The 26,687-nt window shown below is 45.4% G+C and overlaps 1 protein-coding gene across 1 annotated transcript in view; it reads right to left on the bottom strand.

Moving 5' to 3' along the window:
• Window positions 1–24,844, bottom strand: part of ERCC3 (ERCC excision repair 3, TFIIH core complex helicase subunit) — a 29,005-nt gene extending 4,161 nt beyond the window's left edge. Inside the window, exons 1-12 of the mRNA XM_070475843.1 lie at window positions 24,738–24,844; window positions 24,171–24,376; window positions 23,308–23,544; window positions 20,914–20,963; window positions 20,355–20,490; window positions 20,010–20,174; window positions 19,390–19,594; window positions 18,242–18,556; window positions 15,052–15,236; window positions 12,818–13,020; window positions 7,637–7,733; window positions 5,815–5,932 (exon numbers count right to left, since the gene is read on the bottom strand). Of these exons, the coding sequence (XP_070331944.1) occupies window positions 5,815–5,932; window positions 7,637–7,733; window positions 12,818–13,020; window positions 15,052–15,236; window positions 18,242–18,556; window positions 19,390–19,594; window positions 20,010–20,174; window positions 20,355–20,490; window positions 20,914–20,963; window positions 23,308–23,544; window positions 24,171–24,376; window positions 24,738–24,765 (1,945 nt within the window). The 5' untranslated portion in view covers window positions 24,766–24,844. The remainder of the gene's footprint in view (window positions 1–5,814; window positions 5,933–7,636; window positions 7,734–12,817; window positions 13,021–15,051; window positions 15,237–18,241; window positions 18,557–19,389; window positions 19,595–20,009; window positions 20,175–20,354; window positions 20,491–20,913; window positions 20,964–23,307; window positions 23,545–24,170; window positions 24,377–24,737) is intronic.
• Window positions 24,845–26,687: the final 1,843 nt, after the last annotated feature.

The following is a 26,687-nucleotide window of genomic DNA, read 5'->3' as shown; positions in this document are numbered from 1 at the left end:
TGAAAAAGGATGACATGAGCCGTTAGAATGCCAGGAACGAAGGGTCCGTGGCTCAGGAGGGTATCTATGGCTGATTCTTGTTGATGTCTGACAGAAAACAACAAAGTTCTGTAAAGCAATTATCCTTCAATTAAAAAATAGTTAATTAAAAAAAATAAAGTGGCAAAAAAAAAAAGTAAGTCCTGCAGTGGGAGAGCACTACAGTCAGAGGGGTCACTGCCCTGACTTTGCACAAGGACTTCAACAAAATCAAAAACTTTGGTGCTTCAAAGGCCACCATTAAAAAAGTGAGAAAACAACTCATAGAATTGGGAAAAACATTTACAAAGCATACATCTGATAAGGGATTTGCACCTAAGGCCTAAAAAAACTATTACAACCCAATAATGAAAAGACAAACCAGTTATATACAGGAAAAAAGATCTGAACAGACATCTCCCCAAAGCAGATATACAAAGAAGATTCATGTGTCCACGAGCACATGGAAAAAGCTCACTATCTTAGTCGTCAGGGAAATGCAAGTCAGAACCATGACAAAATACTACCGAATACCACAGAATAGCGAGGATAAAAAAGGTGAGTACAGCTGTGGTCAGGGCTGCGGAGACACTGCAATCCTCACACACTGCTGGTGAGAATGTGGAATGCCGCAGCCACTTGGGTAAGAGCCTGGCAGTTTACTTAAGTGTTAAACACACAGTTACTACATGACCAACAATCCCACTCCAAGATACACCCAGGAGAATTAAAAACTTATGTCCATACAAAACTTGCACATGAATTTCATAACATAGCACTATTCTAAGTGCCAAAAAGTAGAAATAATCCAAATGCCCATGCTGCTAAGTCACTTCAGTCGTGTCCGAATCTGTGCCACCCCATAGACGGCAGCCCACCAGCCTCCCCCGTCCCTGGGATTCTCCAGGCAAGAACACTGAAGTGGGCTGCCATTTCCTTCTCCAACGCGTGAAAGTGAAACGTGAACATGAAGTGGCTCAATTGTGTCCGACTCTTCATGACCCCAAGGACTGCAGCCCCCCACGCTCCTCCGTCCATGGGATTTTCCAGGCAAGAGTACTGGAGTGGGGTACCATTGCTTTCTCCCCAAATGTCCATAAATGGATTTTAAAAGTTCATACAATAGAATATTACTCAGCAATAAGCAAGAATGAGGTACTAATAGGTGCTTCAATATGGATAACCCTTCTGAAAATATTAAGCTCAAACTACTAAAAAAATAAAAGGCTCAGAGAAAAGATACTAACAGAATTATCACAGAAACAAGGTAACCTAAAAATCTGGTCCTGCAGGAAAATCTGAATATTTTTGCTTCATAGTTCAGTGTAAGTTAATTATTTGCGTACTGCTTCTGAATTCAATTGTTCCTTTGTCTTCCAAGAGTGCAGAGATGCAAAGAAAAGGGCTAATTATCTTATAACAAATATTTTCTTTTGTCTTATTGAGATAAAATTGACAGTGCTATATACACGTAATGATATGACTTACATATATGGTGAAATGACTACCTCAATAACTTTAGTTCACATCCATCATTTCACAGTAACACACATACAAAAAAAAAGAAAAAAAATGGCTTTTTCCTTGTGATGAGAACTTTGAGAATGTACCCTTGAACAACTTCAAGTATAACATACAGCAGTGGAAACTATAGCTGTCATGTTGCACTTCACATCTCCAGTTCGTATTTACCTGACAGCTGAAAGTCCGTACCTTTCGAATACATTCATTCAAATCCCCCACTCCCAAATCCCCATTCTCTGGTGCTCACAAATTTGATACCTTTTTCTCTAAGTTTGTTTTTTTGCAAACTCCAAATATAAGTGAAATCATACAGTATTTCTCTTCCTGACTTATTCCAACTAGCTTAACATTCTCCAGGTCCGTCCATGCTGTCACAGATGGCAGGATTTCCTTCTTTTTTATGGCTGATTATTATACTGGGTTGGCCAAAAGTTTCATTCCAGTTTTTCTGTAACATCTTACAGACAAATCTGAACGAACTTTTTGTCCAGCCCAATATATGGACACACACACATGCATGCACACCACATTTTCTTCATCCATCCATCTGCGGATGAACACTTAGACCAGGACCGTGTCTTGGTTATTGAAAATAATGCTGACATGAACATGGTGGTACAAATATCTCTTTGGCATAGTGACTTCATTTCTGTCAGATATATACCCAGAAGTGGAATTGCTGAATTGTATGGCAACTCTACCTTTAATTGTTTAAGGGACAGTCACACTGTTTTCACAACGGCCGTACCAATTTACATTCCCCACAGCACACAGTGGTTCCCATTCCTCTACATCTTGGCGATTAACAAATGTTAACTGCTGACTTTTTGATAACATTCTAACAGGTGTGAAGTGATCTCATGGTGCTGATTTGCACTTCCCTAATAATTAGTGACGATAAGCACCTTTTCATATACCTGTTGGCTGTTTGTATATCTTCTTTGGAAAACTGTCTATTCAGGTCTTTTGCCCAGCTTTTAATTGAATTATTTGGGTCTTTTTGCTATTGGGTTGTATGAAGTCTTTATATATTGGATATTAACTCCTTATTAGATACATGATTTGCACATATTTTCTCCCATTCCATACATTGCTTTTTCATTATTTAAAAAAAAAAATTTATTTGGCTGCATCGGGTCTTAGTTGAGACATGCAGGGTCTTCACTGTGGCATGCGCGATCTTTCCGTGTGGCACATGGGCTCAGTTGCCCTACAGCACATAGGACCTTAGTCCCCTGAGCAGGGATCAAACTCACAGCCCCTGATTGGAAGGCAGAGTCTTAACCACTGGACAACCAAGGAAGTCCCTGCCTTTTCATTTTGTTGGACTATTTCTTTTGCTGTGAAGATGCTTTTTAGTTTCATGTAGACAACTATTGACTTGGCAGTCAAAAAAACACTGCCAAGATCCACGTCAAGGGAGCATCTTTTTCCTATGTTTTCCTTTAGGAGTTTCATGGTTTCCAGTCTTGCACTTAAGTCTTTAATTCATCTTGAGAGGATTTTTGCTAGTGGTGAAAGACAGGGGTCGAGTTTCATTCTTTATATGTGGATATCCAATTTTCCCAACACCATTTATTAAAGACACTGTCTTTCACTCCATTGGATATTCTCAGCTCTCTTGCATGGGTTCATTTCTGGGCTTTGGATTCTGTTTCACTGCTCTATAATCTCTTTTTATACCAGTAACACACTCTTTGGATAGCCAAAGCTTTATTAAATAACTTAAAATCAGAAGTGTGATGCCTCTTGCTTTGCTCTTTCTCAGAACTACTCTGGCTATTTAGGGTCTTCTGTGGTACCATATAAATTTTAGGACTATTATTTTTACTTCTTTAAAAATTCCAGTTAAGACTTAATAGGGATTGCACTCAACCTAAAGATGGCTTTGGGTAATATAGATTTAACAACATTAATTCTTCCAGTCCAGGAACAAAGGATACTTTCTGTTCATTTGTATTTTCTTCCATTTCTTTCCTCAGTGTCTTGCAGCTCTTTCACCTCCTTGGTTACATTTACTTCTAAATATTTTGTTGTTTTCGATGCTCTTGTAAATGGAATAATTTTACTTTTTCCTTTTAGACAATTTGTCATTAGTGTATAAAAATGCTACTGATTTTTGAATGTTAACTTTGTATCCAGTAACTTAACTGAACTTGCTGAATATATCTAACAGTTTTGGTAAAGTGTTTAGGGTTTTCTACCTATAAAATCATGTCACATGCAAATAGAGAAAATTTTACTCTTCTTCTTCAATTCTGATGCCTTTTATATCTTTTTCATGCCTAACTGCTTTGGTTAGGACTTCCAGTATAATGAACAGATGACAGCGGGTGTCCTTGTCTTGCTCCTGATCTCAGAGGAAAACCTTTCAAACTTTTCACTGTTAAGTGTGATGTCAGCTGTGGGCCTATCATATGCAGCCTTTATTATGCTGAGGTACTTTCCTCCTATGGGATTCCCAGCTGGCTCAGTGGTAAAGAATCCACCTGTCAATGCAGTAGACACAGGAGACATGGGTTTGATCCCTGGGTCAGGAAGATCCTCTGGAGGAGGAAATGGCAATCCACTCCAGTATTCTTGCCTGGAAAATTCCACCAACAGAGGAGCCTAGTGGAGCCCCAGGAGTCGGATGTGACCGAGAGACTGAGCGTGCACACCCATTCCTCCTACATCTAATCTGTTAAGAGTTTTTATTACACACAGATGCTGACTTTTTTCAAAAGCCTCTTCTCCATCTACTGAAATGATCATATGAATTTTTCCCCTTAATTCTACAGTATGAGGTATCACATTTATTGATTTGTGTATGTTGTGTATGTTTGCATCCCAGGGGTAAATCCCACTTGATCATGGCGAATGATCCTTTTAATGTGGGGCTGAATTTCATTTCCTAGTATTTTTTTGAGGATTTTTACATCTGTATTCATAGGCTATTTGGTCTGTCCTTTTCTGTAATGAACTTTTCTAGTTTTGTTATCAGGGTAATACTAGCTTTGTAAAATGAGTCAAACAGTACTTTAAAAAACAAAATCAAAGAGCCGTTCAAATTAGATTTGTTTGTGTGTGATAAAGAGTAACGAGTAAGTTAGAGAGTCATTTTCACATATAGGAGTCAGATTTTTCCAGGAGTCTACTATATTCTGGGGGCCTCCCTGGCGGCTCAGCAGTTAAGAATCCACCGGCAATACAGGAGACTGGTTCGATCCCTGGGTCAGGAAGATCCCCTGGAGAAGGAAATGGCAATCCACTCCAGTATTCCTGCCTGGAAAATCCCACAGACAGAGGAGCCTGGAGGGCTATAGTACATGGGGTCACAAAAGAGTCAGACACAACTCAGTAACTAAACAACAACCATCACTATATTCTGTAACGTAGAATTCCTCATAATAGCCCTGAAAGATACAGAGTCAATCCTGCTTTGGATGAGAAACCAATTTGCTGTGCTGAGAGGGGCAAGTTACTTATCCAAGGTCACACAGTTGGTCTGGTGCCCAAGTCCACGTTTGCTATTCCGACAGCTTGCCCTGTCTCCATTTTAGTCACAATCAATTAGCTGCTTCCTAAATATACTCAAATGCAGTATAATGTTAACACGTGCTCATCAATCTTATCATTTTCAAAAATCCTAACAGTCCAAGCTCTTCCTGAGATGAGTGTGACTCCCTTGAGGACAGGGCCTGTGTCACTCTTGTAGGATCTATGCGGCCTTAGGAGGATGTTGGAGGACAGCAATCTCGGTCTCTACTCTGCCCACGATGGGGGTCCAGGCCTCTTTACTGCAATTACCAAGCAGAAGCTCCATGCCTCTTGCTTCCTCACTTGCTGAGCTTCTATTAGCTGCCACTCAGAGGACCATTCTTCACAGGGTGTGAGCAAGGTAGCCACCCTGCGGCTGCTCCTGCCAAGCTCTCCCCGTGCTCTTAACTCGAGGTTCGGAGGACACCTTCCAGCTCCATACATCCCCTCGTGGCCAAAGTGCTGCTTTCTCCGTCTACAGCCACACGATTCAACACTGCCTCCCAGCTCCCTTTTCCACGGACATAAACGCTCAGCTCAGACCATGAGTCCCAGACAGCTGCCATGGAAAACATCCAGATACTCACTCCCAACGCCTCAGAAATAACAATAGTAAGGAGACCCTGTCCCTTGCTTTGGAACCCCTACACCCCGCCACCTTTAGAGTCTGCCTAACCCAGGAGCACAAGCTCGCCCTCACGAACACACAGGCACGGCACAGAAGTGGGTGGAAAAAAGCCCTGGAGAAGGTACCTTTTTTTGCTCGGAGCACTCGCCCTAGCCTCTGGGCCTCCTGCCGCCGGGAGCCGCCATGAGAGGAAATCTGAATGAGAACATTTGCTTCTGGCAAATCGAATGATGTGTCACCCACCTGCAGAAATGAGACAGCTGTGAGCTTGGGAAGGTTTTTAATGTGAGACAAAGAGGAAAAAAAATTCAACTAGCCTCAAATTTAAATAATCTCTGTAGATAATTTAGAAAAATCACTACCATCTCAGTCTATACCAGGGGCCCTCAGACACAAGCAGGTCTCTAGGACCTAGTGCGCTTCCTGAAAGGTGTCTTACAGAAGCTGTCAGGACCCAGATCCTAACCATCTGTCTCAGCAACAGTCCTAGTGCGAGCTGCTAAGGCCCAGAGACAAGAGGGCCCGATCAACACTCTGAGTGATGCTTTTCATTTTTTGCAACAGAACTGGGTCTGCACAAAACCATCCACAATCTTAACTCGAGGGCACTGAGGCCAACAGCACAAGCTGGACACGTGACCTGGTAGGGGCCACTGCCTTCAGTGGGCTGGATTCTGGGTCAGGGTAGCTGCCCTAGCTTGGCGGACAGGGGAAGGTCCAACAATCAAGGTCTCCAGACACAGAAATCAAAGCTTGGTATTTACTGATCCATCTATGATCACTTTATAGGTAAATCTCATTTCTTTGGGGCTTTGGGTCATTCTAATCTAAGTCAGTTCAGTCAGTTTAGTTGCTCAGTCGTGTCCGACTCTTTGTGACCCCATGAACAGCAGCACGCCAGGCCTCGCTGTCCATCGCCAACTCCCAGAGTCTGCCCAAACCCATGTCCATTGTGTTGGTGATGCCATCCAACCATCTCATCCTCTATCGTCCCCTTCTCCTCCTGCCCCCAATCCCTCCCAGCATCAGGGCCTTTTCAAATGAGTCAGCTCTTCATATCAGGTGGCCAAAGTATTGGAGCTTCAGCTTCAACAACAGTCCTTCCAATGAACACCCAGGACTGATCTCCTTTAGGATGGACTGGTTGGATCACCAAATTGGCTGACATGAAATTTCCTCCTCCCTTCCACTCAGCAGGGTTTCTAAAGGGGAAAGATCCTGGCTATGGTCGGCAGCAGTGTGTCTTCCTCCTACTGCCTGACACCCTCATCCTTTTCCAAGGCATTTAGCAGGAGAATGCCAAGGCTCCCCACCACTGTAGACCCAATGCTTCAGGGAAATGCCGAGTTAACTTGGGCTTATCAAAAACAAAGACCTTGAGTTCTCTATAGGGAAGGCACTTTAAAGGAGGGGGTTTCTCTGGTCTAAACGACTATTCTAAACTGTCAGGCTACCACTTCTAACTGCAAATTAAAAGCATCACCAAGCTGGACCTACGTGACCTTGTACTGTGTTTACATTCACCACTCACCCCCAAGGCACACAGGAGCTAGGACAAAGGTTGCCCATGACCCGCAGGAATCTCCAACCCCACAAAGAGAACCTCATCCACATGCCTCCCTTTGTCAGAGTATTTAGTGAACTTTCCCCTTTATACGAAAAAAATACAACTTAAAATTCCTGTATCCCAAAAAGAGGTAGAAAAAGCTTAAGTCATACAAAAGGACTTGCTAGAGTGCATACTCCTTGAATTAGGAATGTAGACTATATACACTAAAACTACATCTGCTGCTTCTACTTCCTGCCAAACAACATTCCCATGTCCCTAGACACTGAATACACGGGAATGAAAACTGATGTGTGATGTTCCTTCAACAAACCCCAATGCACTGCCCAGAGATCACCCAGCTGCCCCCAGGCCCCGGGGCTGCCGCATGCCACACTGACCTTGGATATGAAGATGGTGTTGATTTTGGGGTTATGCTTGAAATTCTGGAGAATCTGCATCCTTTCTCCCTGGGACGTAGGACCATAGATATAGGGTCTAGAGAAGAACAAATCTATGTTGGGAAGACCACAGAAGCACTCCTTGCTCCTCGACTATCCTGAAAGCATGTCAGAGGGAAAGGGAGCTCTCGCAAGGTTTCCCCCTCCCAGGAAGACCTCTGTCATGGAAGAACATCAGGAAGAGACCCATAAAAAACATGCCCCCACTGCCGCCACCCCTTCCCCTCTGAGCCAAGGTGCAGGTCACCATTCTCTTCAGGATTCTCCCTTTATTCTTTCGTTTTTGGACTGTGCTCCTTCCTCCTCCCACATCTCTCACTCTAAGCTTAGTGTCTATACAAAGAGAATCCCCTGGATTCCATGAAGCACAGCAGGAAAAAAAGAAAACATTGCTATTTGCAAACAAAAACCTAGAAGGAACCATTTCCAAATGAAACAGGCATTCTCCAAGAAAGGAGAACAGAACCCCTCCCAGAACTTCCCATGACTCCCTGTAATGCTACGTTCAAAGCACTTCTCACTAGTTTCCAGCTACCACAGGGCACAACCCTTTCTGACAACCTCGCTGGTTATCACCTCTTGGCATCTGGCAGTGCCATTCCTCTACTCTTCCTATAATGACGTGGTTTTTGTAGCTTCCACAGGGGCGGTAATGATAGAGCGATGACGGCAACGACAAGGACAATGAGGACAGCAAGCGAGTACGCAGGGCCCGCCCACACCAAACAGAGGTGGGCTCCGTGTTTTGGGGAAAATCCATACCTGCCAGTATTCCTCAGATCTGTACAAGGGGGGCTGCATGTTCCCAACTTACACCTGAGGTTGGGAGCCAGAGGACGCTGAACTCAAGTGGCTGTTCCACCATTCAGGCCCACCAGCTCCCTGGGAGGCCTAGGAAGCACTGCTTCTGGTATTTCACACACACTTCCTAACACTGTGCTGTAAACTGGTAACAGGTGTACCGAGAGAGCAGTCCCCTGGCCTATGGGGAAGTCGGGCAAGGCCTGGGACAGCTGGATGCTTCCCCAATCCTGCAAGCATGGCTTACCAGAGTGTTTGGAGAACCCTACAAATCTATTATTTTCTGGGTGTTCATGCTATGAAAAAGGGCGGGAATCTGCACTTTTCAGAACAGTCTGTCTCTTGATATCTAGGTTTTTAGGTGGCTCTTTTTTCTCCTTGATCATCATCAGAAAAAACAACTCATATAGTGGCAAGCCCTCAGTCTCTGAGTCAAAGTGTCAGTCGCTCAGTCGTGTCCAGCTCTTTGCGACCCCATGGACTGTGGCCCGCCAGGCTTCTCTGTCCATGGGATTCTCCAGGCAAGAATACTGGAGTGGGTAGCCATTCCCTTCTCCAGGGGATCTTCCCGGCCCAGGAATCAAACCTGGGTCTCCTGCATTACAGGCAGATTCTTTACTGTCTGAGCCACGGGGAAGGTTCCCTCATATAGGAAATGAAACAGAAGGGTAACCATCCTCCAGGAAAAGGACCTCACATTTGTTGAACACCCACTAGATCTAAGAATCCTGAGATAGGTGGTGGTAACTCTAAGAGAGAGTAGAACAAAAGGGTAGAGCACAGAAGCAGACGCCCGGGCCGACACAGAACAAGCCAGTCTTCTACACAGAACACAAAAGGGCTCAAGATCGAATCACCAGTTGCCTCAGAAGGTAGGCGTCAGGGCAGGATTACAGACGGGAAGACTGACAGACTGTATGTGCAAGCAACAGTGTCAGATCCCAACTCCCGCTGCCAAGCAGGCCTCTGCCCACCCGGCAGGAAACTGGAGATGTACTTTCTAGATTCTGAACACACTCAGGGAGACCTTTTGCCTTCAGGCAGAGCTGAGGGTAAAGCAAGAGTAAATTGAAGAAAGACAGGGATTCCCCATTCCCCTCCTTGCCATGGGCTGGTATCTAGGAAACGGTAAGATTCCTCTCGGGAGAAACTTTCCAGCCCAAAAGGACCCTGAGATACTGACATCTGGCAACTGCTTGACAAACTGGCCAGGCCCATGCCTGATAATGGAGAGGTCTAGAGGCTGGCAAATCCACCAAGCTATACAGAAAGGTCAACCAGCTTTTTAGTGACTCACCCTTAAATAAGAAAGTAAGAGCCAAAGATCACCAAAAATCACAAGATGGGCTCGAAAGACAGAGCTGAAACAAGACACTTGAAGAAAAGAGAGGTGGTGTGGGGAATAGAAGAAAGCTTCAAAACTTTAATAGCCACAGAGAAGACACCATACTTACTCAAAAAACAAGAACAGTGGACAATAAAGAACTCTTGGAAATTAACAAAAGCTTCAACAGAGTTAGTAGACAAAGGGATAAAAAATAAGAGAAAGATGGGAGCTCCCTAGGGGTCCAGTGGTTAGGACTCAGTGTTTCCACTGCCTTAGCCTGGGTTCAATCCCTGGTCAAGGATAAGCTACATGGCACGACCAAAAAACAGGCGGGGGGGCGGGAAGGAACTGGAGAAGGTGCCCAGAAGATCTAACACCTGACCAGCAGGAATTCAGAAAGAGAGAAAAGGAACTTCCCTGGCAGTTCAGTGGTTAAGACTCCAATGTAGGGGGCATGGGTTTGATCCTTGGTTGGGGAACTAAAATCCCACATGCCACATAGCACAGCCCTCTCACCCCTCAAAAAAAAAGAGAAGAGAAAACACAGAAGATGAGTAACAAAGAAAAAACAGAACTTCTCTGAATTGAAGGACACGAGTTTTCAGACTGAAAAGTATCTACTGCATATATCGTAATGAAAGAAAAAAAGATCATACTAGTCACACTGTTTTCAAACTTCCAAAAATGAAAAAAAGATTCTAAAACCCTCTTGAGAGAAGGAAAACCCATCATCACCACAACAAATCACATACAGATAGGAGTCAGAAGAGCATCAAGCAGGCTTGCAAGCAGCTGCATTGGAAGCCGAGAAAATAGCCCTACCTGACATTCTGAGGCCCCATCAAGCTACTCACCAAGTGTGAGAGTGAATAATGACATCTGCAAGCAAATTCTTATGAAATTTTCCTCTACATACCTTCTCTCAGAAATCAACTATAAGGATACACTCCACCAAAATGAGTGACCAAGAAAGAGGAGACCTGAGATGCGGCAACAGGGGCTTCAACACAGGGAAGAGGTACAAGGAATTCACAGGATGTTATCAGAGGCATGCCCAAAGGTAACAGGCAGCATCTCAAGTCCTAGAGAGCAAGCAGACCAGAGCAAGACAGGAAGATGAAGCATCTGAAGGGATCCGATCAGAGAAAGATCTGACCCTTCTGAGAGGGAATTTTATGAGGAGTCTGAAAATTACCAAGTCTGTAACTTGGTAATTACATAGAAAACCAAGCAAAAGTAATGACAAGGTAACTATTAAATCTAGGAAGAAACAAAATGTTAATAAAAACTGTAATCACAGTACGCTGCCTGCCTTGAACAATACTTACACAGTCAAAATAATGTAACACTGACATTAGTTAGAACAAGGAAGCAATCTAGATATCCATCAACAGATGAATGGATAAAGTTGTGGTACATATACACAATGGACTATTACTCAGCCATAAGAAGGAATGCATTTGAGTCAGTTCTGATGAGGTGGATGAACCTAGACTGAAGTGAGTCAGAAAGAGAAAGATAAATATCGTATACTAGTAGATGTGCTGCTGAAGCGAGCACAAATATCGTATTCTAACACACAAACATGGAAGCTAGAAAAATGGTTCTGAAGAATTTATTTACGGGGCAGCAATGGAGAAACACACATAGAGAATGGACTTGTGGACACGGGGAGAGGGGAGGAGAGGGTGAGATGTGTAAAAAGAGTAACAGGGAAACTTACATTACCATATATAAAATAGACAGCCAACAGGAATGTGCTGTATGGCTCAGGAAACTCAAAGAGGAGCTCTGTATCAACCTGGAGGGGTGGGATGGGGAGGGAGATGGGAGGGAGGTTCAAAAGGGAGGGAATTTATATGTACCTACAGCTGATTCATGTTGGTGTTTGACAGAAAACAGTGAAATTCTGTAAAGCAATTATCCTTCAATAAAAAAATAAATTAAAAAAATATAGAACTAATAAAAAAAAGGTAAAAATGTAACATTGAAACTAACTTAGTCCCAAACATATTGTGTGGATGGAGTGGGGAGAGGGGATGCAACAACATATGTAAGAAGGCTAAATCCACCACTCCCATGGTAGGAAATTAATAGGCAATTTCAATAATTAATCATCAAGAAATTGCTATACAAATTATTACTTAGAAATAGGAAGGAAGATAGAGAAAAGAGTTGAAAGTATCCACCTCTGGGGAACAAGGAATTTTGACTAGGAAGACAGGTGCAAGGAACTACTAGTTTTCTTAACGGCCTATGTTACTTTGATAAAACATAAAATGTTTCCTACATTACAGTAAGGTCCAGTTTTAGAAATTTGAGAAACTCAGTCTGTGTCCCAGTTTTCTCGTCTGTAACATGAGACTAATACAATCATCTCTTGTGGCTGAGGTGATGAAGAGCAGCTGTCTGTATCCACCCTCCCCACCGACATAAAAATTCAGGCTGGAGGACCTTGTCTTCTGCTACACTCACAGCACCTGAAGCCCTGTATCACTGTAAAGAAGCACAGGTCTCTTCCTCTTTCCTTGGCAGGAAATTTTCAAATTTTCAGTAGTATCTGGGTGAGGCTGTAACAAGGACTCTGCTGGGTGTTTCCTAAGAAGCTCTTTCTAGATGCTGGGCCATACCTGGGATGCTGGTTCAGTCTGCCTTGCCTTCCCGGCCCCTAGTCCATATTGTCTGATCTCATCTCCAATCACAGTGCCACTCAACCTGAAACTCCAGATGCCAACTAGTGCCCACCTTCGGAGCCCAGCCCCAAAGCAGCACTTGCTCTCTTGGCTCACAGTGACCAGGCCCTCTCTTCTATACACACCGACCTCTGACTCTGATCACTGCTCCTCTGTCTCATGTGGTCCCTCGGAACATAAAACTAGACCTTCAGATATTAAAAAGTTCCTGAGAGCTTCGAGAAAAAAGTCACCTTCTGCACTCTCACATGGGGAAGATAAACGGGCTTTTGAGGCCAACTCTAACATTTCAATTCTTACTTGTTCAGTCGAATGGCATATTCCTTCAGAGCAAACACGTTGTCAGCAAAGACAATAATCTTGTCATTCCTCCGTTCATGAAACTTGATCAGAAACTGGCAAGCTCTGAATTTGTTGGGATTCATGGTGTACAGCAAGATCCGTTTCTTGGTTTTGATTGCCACGTACTCCCGGTAGAACTCAGGAGACATTGGGCACCAAACCTGTGAAATGGTAAGAATCAGGGGTCAGTATGCAAGTTTAAGTACCACACAACTGAAAACTTTGGCAAGTCAGCTTTAAAACAAACCAAGACAAAACCAATGGCATGTGAATTACATCTCAAAACTACTGTAAACACACACAGTACAAAACAAAACCTGAGACCCAATGCTGAACGAAGACCCTCTTACACGTTAGTAGCAGCGATTTAAAACGCACTGACAGCAGCGGGGGACCTGCTCCGCCCGCCTCTGGAAAGAGAACCGCACACACGCTTGCCAGCTGTGGGTGTCAGGTCAGCCTCGCAATGACACCCCAGTAACGACACAAGAGAACTCTTGAGGGTAGGGGAAATGCTCGAAAACTGGATTGGGGGCCACAGCTGCACAACTCTCTGCACTTACTAAAACCACAAAAATTGTAAATCAACAGCATTTACTTACAACAGATGAAAGTTATGGAACATAAACCAGACCTTGATAAAGCTGTGGAAAAAAGCAACTTAGCAACCCCAATGTCAGTCAACATCACTAAGTCTCGACCAATTCCTTTGTGACCTCATGGACTGTGGCGATCAGGCTCCTCTGTCCATGGGATTTCCCAGGCAAGAATGCTGGGGTGGGTTGCCATTTCCTTCTCCAGGGGATGTTTCCAACCCAGGGATTAAACCCACATCTCCTAAACTAGCAGACGGATTCTTTATCACTAGGCCCCTGTCAACATTAGAAAAGACTATTTTTACTGTTGTGTAATATTCCATCAGCTATCATATTGTGGTATATTTGTCCAGTGGAATATTACAGAGGAATTCAAAGTAATGAACTATAGCTATAAGAATCATCAAAAATAATGCATTACAAGGAATAAGAATACTAAGCAAAAATCAGAAATCATGCAAGAACATTTATATATATATATATATATATATATATTATATCGCCTGATTCTTTTTGCATATACATAAAGATTTTAAAGGGGCTTCCCAGGTAGCACAGTGGTAAAGAATCTGCCTGCCAATGCAGGAGATGTGGGTTCGATCCCTGGATCGAGAAGACCCCCTGGAAAAGGAAACAGCAACCCACTCCAGTATTCCTGCCTAGAAAATCCCATGAACAGAGGAGCCGGACGGGCTACAGTCCATAGGATCACAAAGAGTCCCATATGACTTAGCAACTAAACAAAGATTTTTAAAAAGCAAAGCTAAACAACAAATGCTTAGGGAACTGTACATAGGAAGTAAAATAAGAAAGAAAAGCAAGAAAATGACAGGCCTAAGCTCCAAGACAGTGGCTGAGGGAGAGGAGCTGCGACTAGACAGGAACAGGCATCTCAAAGATTCCAGCACTACTGTGCATGACTTGGGTGCTCTTTATGAAGATGTACGCAGAGGGTGAGGAAGCTTCTCGACAGCAAGGCCACCCACACAGTTTCCTCACACTCACCTTCACCCAGGAGGCCCATCTCTGCCCTTTCAGGACACAGCCCACCCTACTCTAGCCGCTAAGTGACGGTCATCTTAAAACGCCAGAAAGGCCTTCTGTTGCTACTCTTCTGAACATGTATTTTTAACACATACCTGTGCAGGTATTCATCACAGAACAATACTGGGAAAATGTGTTGTTAGAAACTGAATGTTGAAGGTCACATGTGCTTTCCGTGGGCATCGAAAGCAATAGACTCTGGCACTGGGGGTGGCTGGTGGCTCTTCTCATGGAACCAAGGATCCCTCTGGGGTGAAAGTGGGCAGGAGCACCCTGAGGTGCTCACTCCCAGAAGGGAGGACGAGCAGCCGAGCAGGCCTGGATCAGGCTCCTGATTGGACCACGTCCAATATGTGCCCCTGGACAGGCGACTGCCTCACACATCTGAGATGGCAGGAGACTGCCCGCCCCGCAGGAGGGCTAAGGGTACCGCACAAGGCGGCAGAACCTCTGCTCTGGTCCTGACCCGCAGATCTGCCTGTGAGGAATGGACCTGACACAGTGCCATCCCAGCGCCCCGCCCCCAGGGACCACGAGGAAGAGGACAGTTACCTCCGCACACTGGACCTTGGCGATGTAGCCACTGTTCTGCAGCTCCATCCAGTTGGCCTCGTAGAGCTTCGGCCCAATCAAAAAGTTTAAGTCGACGATTTTGTCGTCTTCCCGGACGAGGGTTGCGGTCAAACCCAGTTTGCAGTGCGCCTGCACAATGGTGAGCACCCGTCGGAACATCTTGGCTGGGGAAACAATTGGCACACGCACACCGTCACTTTTGAAATGCTTCTAAGTACCAAAGACAGCTTTGACCTAACACTGGTCCAGGACACTACATGGCTAACCCCTGGGTCACAGGATCACAGAACCCTGGCTCTAGTCAAGAATGACTCGGTGGGAAAGCTTCAACTCCACTTTCAGACCTGTTCCAAAGAAGGGTGAAGAAGAGAACCAGAGGAGATGACTTAGAGGAAGCCCCAAGCCAGGGAGCCCCAGCGCTCCCCTCACACAGCTAAGCTATCAGGAGGAGCATGAACGGCAACTGAAAACACGATCCAGGACATTAAAATGCCACTGAGCTCCGACTCACACAAGGAATTTGTTCATCCTGAAGCCTGCTGACCAGAACGAATGCTTCAAACACAGCCTCCAACTAAACTGCTACAAAGCAATTTCAAAGTTTTTTGAAATTATTTATAGAAAATTGTTCTTTTTATCAATTTCCAATCCATCAGACCAAACACCCACCTTCTCTGTAAGACTTTTTTTTCTTTTCTCGTTTTTGATTCCCAGGTGGCACTAGTGGTAAAGAACCTGCCAGCCAATGCAGAGGCCTAAGATTCCCAGATTCCAACCCTGGGTCGGGAAGATCCCCCGGAGGAGGAAATGGCAACCCCCTCCAATATTCTTGCTGGGAGAATTCCATGGATAGAGGAGCCTGGTGGGCTACAGTCCATGGGGGTCACAAAGAGTTGGACAGGACTAAACAACTCAGTATACCGCACACTGAACTTTTCCTGAGGGTGGGCAAGTGAGTGTGGTTTTACAAATGTTAACACAGGGGCAGACTGGCCACCACCTTGATCAGGTTACAAGCCAGGCCACAACCCCGAAAGCTCCTCTACGCTCTCCCTCGTCACACCCCCGATCCCGCCCCAGCAACCACTGATCTGTTCTCTCTCACTACAAGAATGTCCTACTGAAGGCATCACGCACTCTGCAGCCTCTTGGGACTGGCTGACTTCACTTAGCACGATGCCTCTGGGCTTCCCTTCCATGGCTGAGGAGTATCCTATTGAATGACGTGCCAGATTGTTCATCCAGCCCCTCACTGACAGGCATTTCCATGGTTCATAGGTTTTGGAGACTACAACCAGGGCTGTTATAAACATGCACAAGTTTTTGTGTGAACCTAAGTTTTCATTTCTCCAGGACAGATGCCCATGGTGGGACTGCTGGCTCATATGGTGATTTTCTAATAAACTGCCAAACCTCCCCAGGGTGACTGTACATTTTGCAATTCCTCTGGCCATGCATGACAGTTCCAGAGTGCTCTGCACTCTTGTCAGTACTTGGTACTTTATATATATAGATACATAGCCACTCTAATAGGTGTGTCTTTTGGGTGAAGTCTATTCATGTCTTTTGCCTGTTTTCTAACATTTTCTGCCACTGCCTGACTGTCTAAAGGCAATCAAATTAACATGTCTATAGCCTACTCCCAATCTCCTCTCTCCAAACCTGCTCCTTCTAGCACCTTCCCCACCTAATATCCTCTCCTCTCCTCTGATGGCTCAAGCCAAAATCTGACAGTCATCCTTGATTTCTCTTTCAGAACCACATCTAACCTGTGCACTTCATCTTCAAAGCATAACCAGAATCAGCGTACCTTCATTCTTTCTGGTTCTGAGCCTTGTGTTGGGATTCCACAAACTAGCGTATCTAGATGCTCTCTACCCTTGCTTCCTGCAGTCTCTTCCCAGCACAGCAGCCAGAGTGAAATTTTTAGAACGTTAAGTCAGATCATGTCACCCTTGGCTCAAATCTCTTAAAAGGCATCTCACCCAGAGTACAAGCTGAAGGTCTGCCTTCAGGCCCGACCAGATTGGCCCCAAGGCCTCTCTGAACTCAGTTTTGACTGCTCTTCCCCTCGATGCCCTCCCCAGCCACAGAACCGCACGGTGGTCAGACCATGCAGGTACTACTTCCCCACCTCAGGACTGCTTCCTTCTGACCGAGAGACCCGCATCCCTGCTTGGCTTGCTGTGAACATCTCCAGACATCTTCAGACATCCAGAGGGGTTGGAGGAGTTCTCGTTACAGAGAAAATAATAAGATGGAGAGGCCATCTTCACAATAATTTGAAAACACTATGTGAAAATGCCTCTGATTTCGTTCAATTCAGAGTCATCTCTAATTTCCACTTCTCAATGGATCAGAACTGCGAATTTGTTTTATCAAGAAAGGTTTGCCTGGTCTGCTACTCAGTAATAAAGGGAACACATCATCAGTACATGTCACAGTGTGGATACACTGTTATGTGAAGTGAAGGAAGTGAGATATAAGAAAATATATATGATATGATTCTGTTAATATATTTCCAGAAAAGGCATGCATACAGAAACAGAAAACAATTTAGTGATTGCCTGGGGCTAAGGATGAAAACATTGATGCTGAGTATGAGAAAGATGTTCTAAAACTGGACCATGGTGATGGTTGCACAAACGCCTTACTAAATTCAAGATTACTAAAAATTTTGAATCATATACTTATAATGGGTGGATTTATGGCTCGTAAATTATAACAATATGGCTATTAAAAGGACTGCCTGCAATACTTGAACAAGTACGACTTCTATTAACATAATAAGGATCAATACTTTAGTTTTCAAACAAAACAAACATTGCAAGAACTATTTTGGGCTCCTAGTATAGTTTTTGTGGGACTGTAAAAAAAAAAGGAGGGGAGGGGTTAAGGATAAGTGGATAAGTTGAGGTGCATAAACAGAGAAGAGAAAGTACCCCTTTCTAAATGACGACTCTAGGCCAGAGTAAGGAGACTGTCAGTGTGTACGCCCACCCACTACTAACCCCCACTCCGCACAAACTCATCACTTAACTGAAAGCTTCACCAAGCAAGTCTCTCTAGCAAGATGGATGTATTACATAGCAGCCTCTCTCTCAACCCAAAAACAGGAAATTAATCTGTCCACACAATGAGCAGGCATCCCAGCTCTCAGCCTGCTTACCTGGGATGGTGTGTACCTCATCCAGGATCATGAGGCCCCACTCCTGCGTTCTGAGCCACTCCATCACCCGCTCAGCCTCCCAGGACCTTTTGGTGGTGTGGCCTAGCATCGAGTAGGTGCTGATGGCGATGGAGCAGCCAATGGGCTTGTCCTTGGCATCAGAGGTGAAGCGGCAGATCTGGCTGTCGTCGATGGTGGACCACATCCTGAACTGGGCTTTCCACTGCTCCACGGACACGGCCGAGTTGCCCAGCACCAGACAGCGCTTCCTGACGGTACATGCAGCTGTCACACCCACCAGGGACTTACCAGCACCTACAAGACACCAAGGGCAACCCCGCCCAAGCCGGGCTGAAACGAGGGACAGGGACAGACAAAAAGACTCGTCGGCACACCAATCTGGCCCAAAGTATTCATAACGATCCGCACAGGTGACACCGTTGAGGCATTTTTTCGGCTCTAAACCTGTTTCGTTCTTTACAGAAAAGGAGGCATGCCCACTTCACACACAAATGTGAAAACTGAGAGACAAGTGCCAGGTCCTGTTAAAGCGCCATATATGCTTTAATCTGCTTTAAATCTTAAAAAGCAACATTTGTCAAAACAAACTATGAATAAGAGACACTCCTACTACTGCCGTTTTAAAGATGGGAAAACTAAACTAAGGTGCAACCTGCCCAAGACCCTGGGACAGCAGTGCTGCTAGGGTACAGTGTACCCAACACATGGACTACCTAAGCAGGGACTGAGTAAACGGCGGCTACCGTGATCACACAATAAACTGGGCTGAGCACTCAGGAATGTGGTAGTGCGAACACTGCTACTGGCAAAGACACAGGAAGGTGAAACTCCAGCGGCTTCTAAGTTCACCACCAACCACCATCAGAAGATCAAGATTAAAAATCAAGCTGTTTCTATAAAAAGCAATTCTTCCTTAACCAGGGATGTGCTTCAAAGTAACCCATGGGGCTTAAAAAAAAAAAATGAAGGTGCAGGCCCCTTCCTGAGAGAGTTCACCTTCCAGAGTCTGGGGTAGGGCTCCAGCTGAGTCTACTATGACTTCCGGCCAAGAACCTAGGCCAGACCAGACACGACTCAGACACATCCAGAAAGAGCAGCCTACTCATCTCCTTCACTCAGTCACTCACCACAAGGAAGGACAATGACCCCGGAGCGTGCACGCCCGTTCCCAAACATCTTCCGCAAGCTCTTCTCCTGATAAGGTCTAAGGACAGCTGTGGGCTTCAAGTCAATGTTGATATCAGGGTTGACAGAATCATTCCGAAAGTCATATTCTGCCAACAGAGGGTATTCCAGGTGGATGCAACGTTTCTGTAGTTCTTCAATCATTTCCTGAAAGTGAGCATGAAGGTTTTATAATCTTGTTAACTCCAAAGCATGCTCAGAAGCAACACATATCCTAAGATACCTAACAATAAAAAAATAAGTTACCTAGACTTTTGCAATTTCAGATCTTGCTTGATAACAACTGGGTTAAAGCACAGAAAAGCACCCCAAACTAGGGTAATGAATAAAATTAAATCCAATCAGCTACCAAAATGCCCCGCAAACATCACTTCTCACAGACCCACCAGCAGGAAGAATGGGACGCTCAGATATAACTCTATCAGGGAGCATGATGCTGCAGCACACTGGAGACAGACAGGGGTTCCTTACTCTCACACAAACTATGGACTGTCCATGAGGGGCCAGGCCAGCTTCTGACATCAGCTTAGAGAAGCAACCAGGAGGGGTTATGTTCACTAACCTGTTTAACTTCAAAAGACACTGTCTGTGTCTCTTCTTCTTCCTCCTCATCCTTGTCCATTTGCTCATAAAAATCAAACAGGTCTGCAGGGATGTCAGATTTACCCTGCGGATCTGTCACTCGGGAAGTGGAGGGCCCACCGCTGCCGTCAGCACTCTTAGCAATCTGAAAGGGAAGGGCAGGATCTGGACTTGTACGAGACATTTAACCCTACTGTTACCAAGCAACAGTCAAAAGTTGCAAGAAAACTGCAGAACTACTAGGTGGCCAACGCTGGACTAAAGGCATCTGAGAGCTGAAATCCTAAATGTGTCCCACCCGAGGGTGACCCAGGAGCCCACATACAGCGGACTTGCTTGTGAAGGTCTCAGTGATGAGCTCTGTGGCCTCCCCCTCAGAGTTCCTCAGGCGGCACTCGCGGATCACAGGATCCTGGAGAAGATGCTGGATGACGTCAGGGTGAGAACTTTCCACAAAGTATCTATAAAAAGGGGGGAAGCAGAAGCCTACTGACCAGGACAGAATTTGCAGAAGAGTCCCATTTAGCATTCACAAGGTGGTCTGGGGATAGTGGCCTCTGGCTTCTCTCCACATTCATTCTTCCCCATCCCTTTGCCAAAGCTGCGTGATGAGCTACTGGTCAGGATATAACACAGAAGGGCTGTTGGCAAAGCCCCACTTTGAAGACAAACTAGCAGGGATCTGAACCCCAGTCACATGACTAGGAGAATACAGTGGTCAGTGAATGAATGGTTTTGGCCACAGAGCTTCACTCATTCCCTTCACCCCCTTACTCTGGGGAGTAGGTGTTAGTGCTGAGCAGACAGTCCACAAATGTCACCTTCCTGCCACTGATACGCAGAGGGTGAAAATGCCCTGGTGGGCCTGTCACAGAGTCCCGTACCTGTTGTGCTTCAGGACCAGCTTGACTTTCCCGTAGCTGACAGTACACAACTGCAAGGAGTGACAACAGACAGGCAAAATCAGCAACATGCAGCTCACTCAGAACAAGTAATTACTGGACGCATTTTGCTACCTATCAACCAAGTGAAGGGTTCATTTTACTTTAGGAAAATCCAATGTGCAATCCTAAAGGGGTAGATCTGTCTAAAGAGAACTTTTTCTATTAGCTTCTACATTTTTTTTTTAGCTTTAAATACTTTTAAAAAATTTTTATTTTTAATTAAAAAGTAAGTGTTTTACAATATTGTGTTGGTTTCTGCCATACGACAACATGAATCAGCCACAGGAACACATATGTTTAAATATTTCTACTAATAAGGATGACTAGAAATTAATGAACTAAGTATCTAACTCAAGCTACAGGTTAAAAAAACACCACTACCCACAAAAACCCAAAAGAAACAGAAGGACAGAAATTAAAGATAAAAGTGTAAAAATGATTTTGAAGAAAAAAAAAAACAAACGGTAAAACTACTTCAAGTAAAATAAATCCAATAGAAATATTTTTTTTTCATTGAAAACAGCAGGAATTCTCTGGCGGTTCAATGGTTAGAACTGGAGGCTCTTGCTACAGAGGGCCCAGGGTTTGAGTCCTGGTCAGGGAGCTAAGATCCCACATGCCCCATGATGCAGGATTCGGGGTGCGGGAGTGAAAACGGCTTAAATCAGTAGTTGATCTAGTCAAGAAAAGATAGGAATGAAACACAAAAACACTACTGAAAGTGGGCAGTGGAGATAAACTGTTCACCGCACAGCTTTCGGTGTCTGTGTGTGCATGCCGAGTCCAGTTCAGTCACGTCTGACTCTTTGTGCAGCTTCTACTTTTTGAGAGCAAAACGTCCCTCTTGTCTGGCTGATTCTGATGCACATCCCTTAACCTATAAAATGCTGCCTAAAATCTGTTATTTTCCCTTTCTCTTTATTCTTCACTTCGAGAGGCCCCATCCTAATCCAGAGATTCATCCCACTGTACCAGCGCTAGCCCCAACACAAAGCTGGCAGAATATGTGTCCAGGAACTGTGTGCTGCAAAAATTACACCAAAGCCTTCAGCCTCCTTGCCAACATTCCTATTTCCTCAACTAGATGTAAGATTCTTAATGGCAGAAAATCCTTCCAAGTTCCCAACAATCTTTAGGACAGAATGAACAGAGAAAACGTGGCCACAAAATTTGCAACTCAGATCCTGAGCTGCTGCCTGCCTCCACTACTGCCCTCTACACCCACCCCTGCACTAACCAACACCCACACTCCTGCAGGCAGCTCCCAGCCAAGACGGAGAAGAGCCAGGGAACTGAAGCAGACTCATTTTACAAGATGCAAGTCCTTCTCCCCAGGTACCCCTGCACATCACAAGAAAAGAGAACTCTCTTCAGGGCTCCCACCAGCTTCTCTGAGACTGGCTTCATTACTGTGCTGGACGCCTGTGGCACTCACTCATCTTCTGCCACTCCAGACCTGGGGTCTGAATCCAAGTGCCTATTGATCAGCAGAAGACAATGAAAGCTACTGTCCATCTCTTCTGAATGGTATTCATCATCTCTCAGAACCCAAGCATGTTCAAGTGCTCGTCACAGAGAACTCTTTCCTCTTTCACATACGAAATCCTTTTTGACTTTTCCTAATGGAAGTTGTTGACTAGTGGTCTCGTGTCTGTTAGACTTAAGTGAAGTGTGTCATCTGTACTAGTCTGCTCATGTTACCATACAGTACACCCTGGACCGAGCTGTATAACAAACAGAAACTTCTTTCTAGAAGTCCAGGACCATGAGGCCAGGAATTTCTTTTCCAGTGAAGGTTCTCTTCCTGGTTTGCAGAGGGCTGCCTTTTACTCTGGGCTCACATTACCTCCTCCTTGTACAAATGCATAGAGAAAGAGCATACAAGCCTTCTGGTATCCTTTCCTATAAGGACACTAATCCTACTGGCCCTACCCTTTTAACCACATTTAACTTTAATTATTTCCTTACTCCAGATACAATCATATTACAGGTTAGGTCCTGAAGACGTGAATTCTGGAGGAGGCACAATTAGGTCTGTAACACCCTGCACTTTGGGCTGTATTCCCAAATAACCCGGGCCACAATGGGCCTGAATGAGTAAACCCACTCTGTTAGTACCCACTGGCTAAGAGCAGCTCATGGGAAGTGTAGCCTCAGCAAAACACAATGCTGGATCCAGAAGAGCAACAGCCAGGGTGATTGGTGATTCTGCTCCCCACAATGGGTCTGAATGGCATTTTCTTGACTGCCACAAGCTAACGATGTACAGCACTTGTCCCTACCATTAATACATTAAGAAGGATGGCAAAAGAGCCAGCCTTTGCCCCCACTTGCCTTAATAAACTGAATGATTCCATCTGGGACTCCTGTCTTGCTGAGCTTCCTGAGATACTCAGTGATGTCACTGGTTTGCAGGCCAACGCTGACAGCTGCATATAGGGAGTAGGCAGTTAGTTTGTACTCATGCACATGGGTTGGTCGGCACACCGGTTCTGCAATAGCCACCAGGAAGTCTTGAGCGTATTTGTAAACTGGAGAGAAGGCTTCTAAAAAGATGTGGCCATCAGGAGCCTGAGAAACACCAAATGGACACAACAGTCAAGGAAATTAATGGTATGATTAGATTCTTTCCCACATCATTATCTAGAAAGGATAAGCTGCCCAGAAAACCAAAACCAGTGATACTTTTGTAAGCACATCTTCAGTCAACTGTAGGGCCTGATACTACTTTAATTAGATACAAGCAGTAGAGAGAACAGAAGACAAAGTCAGTAGCTGCCTCCCACTAATCTTCACAGGAAAAGCCAGCGACCTTACTGGCTATCTTTCTGGCTAGATGACCAATGAATGGAGAACATGAATTACTTCAAGTTGAGCAAAAAAGCTGCCTAGCAAATATGTCTCATTAATTTTTTCAAAGAGGAATTAAAACGTTACACAATAAATGCCACTATTCCATGGATGAAAGTAATTTCCAATCACGCGGCAGAACTGGAGACAGAATGAGTAAAAGCGGGGGTTAGTGAGGAAGGAAGCCCAAGGCCAGCCAGCACATGAGCGCAAACATGCTCATTCCTATCTCGGTTGTTTCAGTCCGTGCTTACGAAAGCGCGCTCTCACTGGGCTCCGAAGCGCACGATCCTGCATTTCTGCTTGGGCCCCACCAACTTTGGGTCACTGGCTATGGGTGTGCTTACCACCCAGAGGGGTCTGGAGGTGTGGTCGTCCTTCAGCGGCATCTGCAGCCTGTAGTCCTTGGCTCCATATTCATCCACTTTGGTGCCGGACTCATCCACCTGCTTTCCGGCCGCGGAGGGAACAGCTTCCTGGGTGTCGTTCCCAGGAGCGTCGTCTTCATCGTCTTCCTCATCCTCGTAGTGCCGCTTCTTGGACTTCTTCTTCTCTGCAGATATTAACAAGGACACACAAAGTGAGTCCTGCAGAAGCCTTGGGCTCCACCGCACTGACTAGTCGCAGGTCGGGGGGACCTGGCTGCAACTGGACTTCTCCAGCGCCAACCATCCCTAGCCCGGAGCCACTGAGCACCTCGGGAGTCCTCTCCCTCACGCTGTCCACCTAACCCGGTTGCAGGGCTCTCCGGAGGTCGGGGTCGACCCCCACCCAGCGGCCAGTCCTGACAGCATGCGCCGGTCGCGAGCGACTCTGGGGTCGACCGCCCCTGAGAAGGCCTAAGCAGCAACCATACAGGATGAGGGGGCCGGCGGGTGCAAGCAACCCCGAAACACCCCCGCGCCACGTCTCACCGCGGTCGGCCCGGTCTCTCTTGCCCATGACTGCGCCCGCTGCAGCCTACCACCGCCCCTAGCCTACCGCGGCGGCAGCTCTCGGAGGGACTTCCTGTTCACACCGGAAGCTCTTCTGGGCACCGCCCAGGAAGTTCCGCCACCGGGCGTTCGGTGGCCGTGTGAGTAGCGGAGCCTGGCCGCTGAGCAATCCGCTGGCTGTTTCCCGGTGCAGGCGCTTTCTCAACACTTTCTCTCCTAGTCAGTGAAACATGTTTTGAGTACTTGTTATGACCGTCCAGACACTGTAGTTTTAGCCCGTGGGTCAGGACAGAGAAAAGGTCTTGGCCTTCTGTAACAGAAAAATGTGGACAGTAAACAAATGTGTTGAGCGCCCTAAGGAGAAATAAAAGAGAATGACAGTTTGTGCTATTCTGAATGATGGTGCTAGAATACCTCTCTGAAGCTAATTGAGTGAATGATCATGAAAGTGGACAATGTCCTACGTGAATACCAGAAAGGAACAGTGTGGACCTAGGGGCCCACTCAGGTTTGGCATTTAAGAGAAGAACCACGGCTGGGAAAAGTGGGGGACAGGAGACAGTATAGTGCGTGAAGAGAACTGATTCTCAAAATGGGATCCCCTGGCTCATCGACATCATATGGGAACTAGTTAAAATCAGTTATAAAGGCACAAACACAAAATAGCTGAATCATAAAATTCTGCAGGCCATGGCAACAATCTTGCCCTCTAGATGTGATGTTTGACTTTGAGAACACCTAATATAGAGCCTTGTGGGTCATTGCAAAAGCTTTGGATTTTATTATAGGGAGCTACTGGGTAATTTTTGAGCAGATTTAGTATTAAAGGGTCACTTTGCACTAGCTGCATTGTTGAAGATGGATTTTACAAAGTCAAGGGCAGCTACTGCAGGCTCCAGTTGAGAAGTCACTGGCTTTATAAGGGTGAAAAGGGTAAAGGTGATGAACAGTGGTTCCATTCTGAATGTATGTTAAAGATAGCACACGATTTGCTGACTAGCTCAGGAAGGTGAGTGAGAGGAGTAAAGGAAAACTGCAAGGTTTTTGACCTGAGCACCTGTAAAAATGATGTACCTCAGGAAAGGTACAGATTTTTTTTTTTTTAAATAAGGGTGACTGAGCAGCACCCAGCCTGGTACCAGCCTGCTGCTGGCCAGCACTGGGCACCCCTGCCAGTGGGGGACCATGGTCTCTATTGAGAAAGCTCTGTGGAGATATGCTACTGCCAAGTTGGGTGGTATACTACTTCATCCTGTACTACACCGTTGGCCAAGACCCACACCATCCTTCCAGAAACAGTGGGTCCCTGCTGGGCTGCACCTTTTCCTAGACCTTGAAAAAACCTAAAGGAACCAATCTGTGGGATCAGCCCCCAGACCTCTCAGCACTGTCCTCTCCCCAAGGCTCCCAAGCCGCTTCCTCCCACCTCAAAAGGTACAGATTTGAAGAGTGGTTCTGGACATACTGATGAGTAGCTATATTAGCCTGCTTGAGTGCCATAACGAAACACCACAGACTATATGACTTGAAGAGTGAAACTTATTTTGTCACAATTCTGGAGGCTGGAAGTCCAAGGTTCAGATCCTGCTCTCTTCCTGGCTTGAAGAGGGCCACCTTCTTGCTATGTCCTCACATGGGGACTGAGGGAGGGAACTCTGGTGTCTTTTCTTCACATAAGGGCACCAGTTTTGTCAGATTAGGGCCTCAACCATATGACCTCATTTAACTTTTATCACCTCCTCACAGGCTCCGTCTTCAAATACAGTCACGTTGGGAGTTAAGGCTTCAGTGTACGAATTCGAGGGACAATGCAATTCATAGAAGCAGCCTATTACATAAACAAAGGAAATGTCAAGCTGACAGTTGGGTGGAAGCCTGAAGTTCAGGGACCTAGAAATATAATTGGGAACTGCCATCATATATCTATGA

The sequence above is a fragment of the Odocoileus virginianus genome, chromosome 13 (assembly GCF_023699985.2).
Source record: "Odocoileus virginianus isolate 20LAN1187 ecotype Illinois chromosome 13, Ovbor_1.2, whole genome shotgun sequence".
Lineage (NCBI taxonomy): Eukaryota > Metazoa > Chordata > Mammalia > Artiodactyla > Cervidae > Odocoileus > Odocoileus virginianus.
This window is presented reverse-complemented; position numbering and strand designations above follow the sequence as displayed.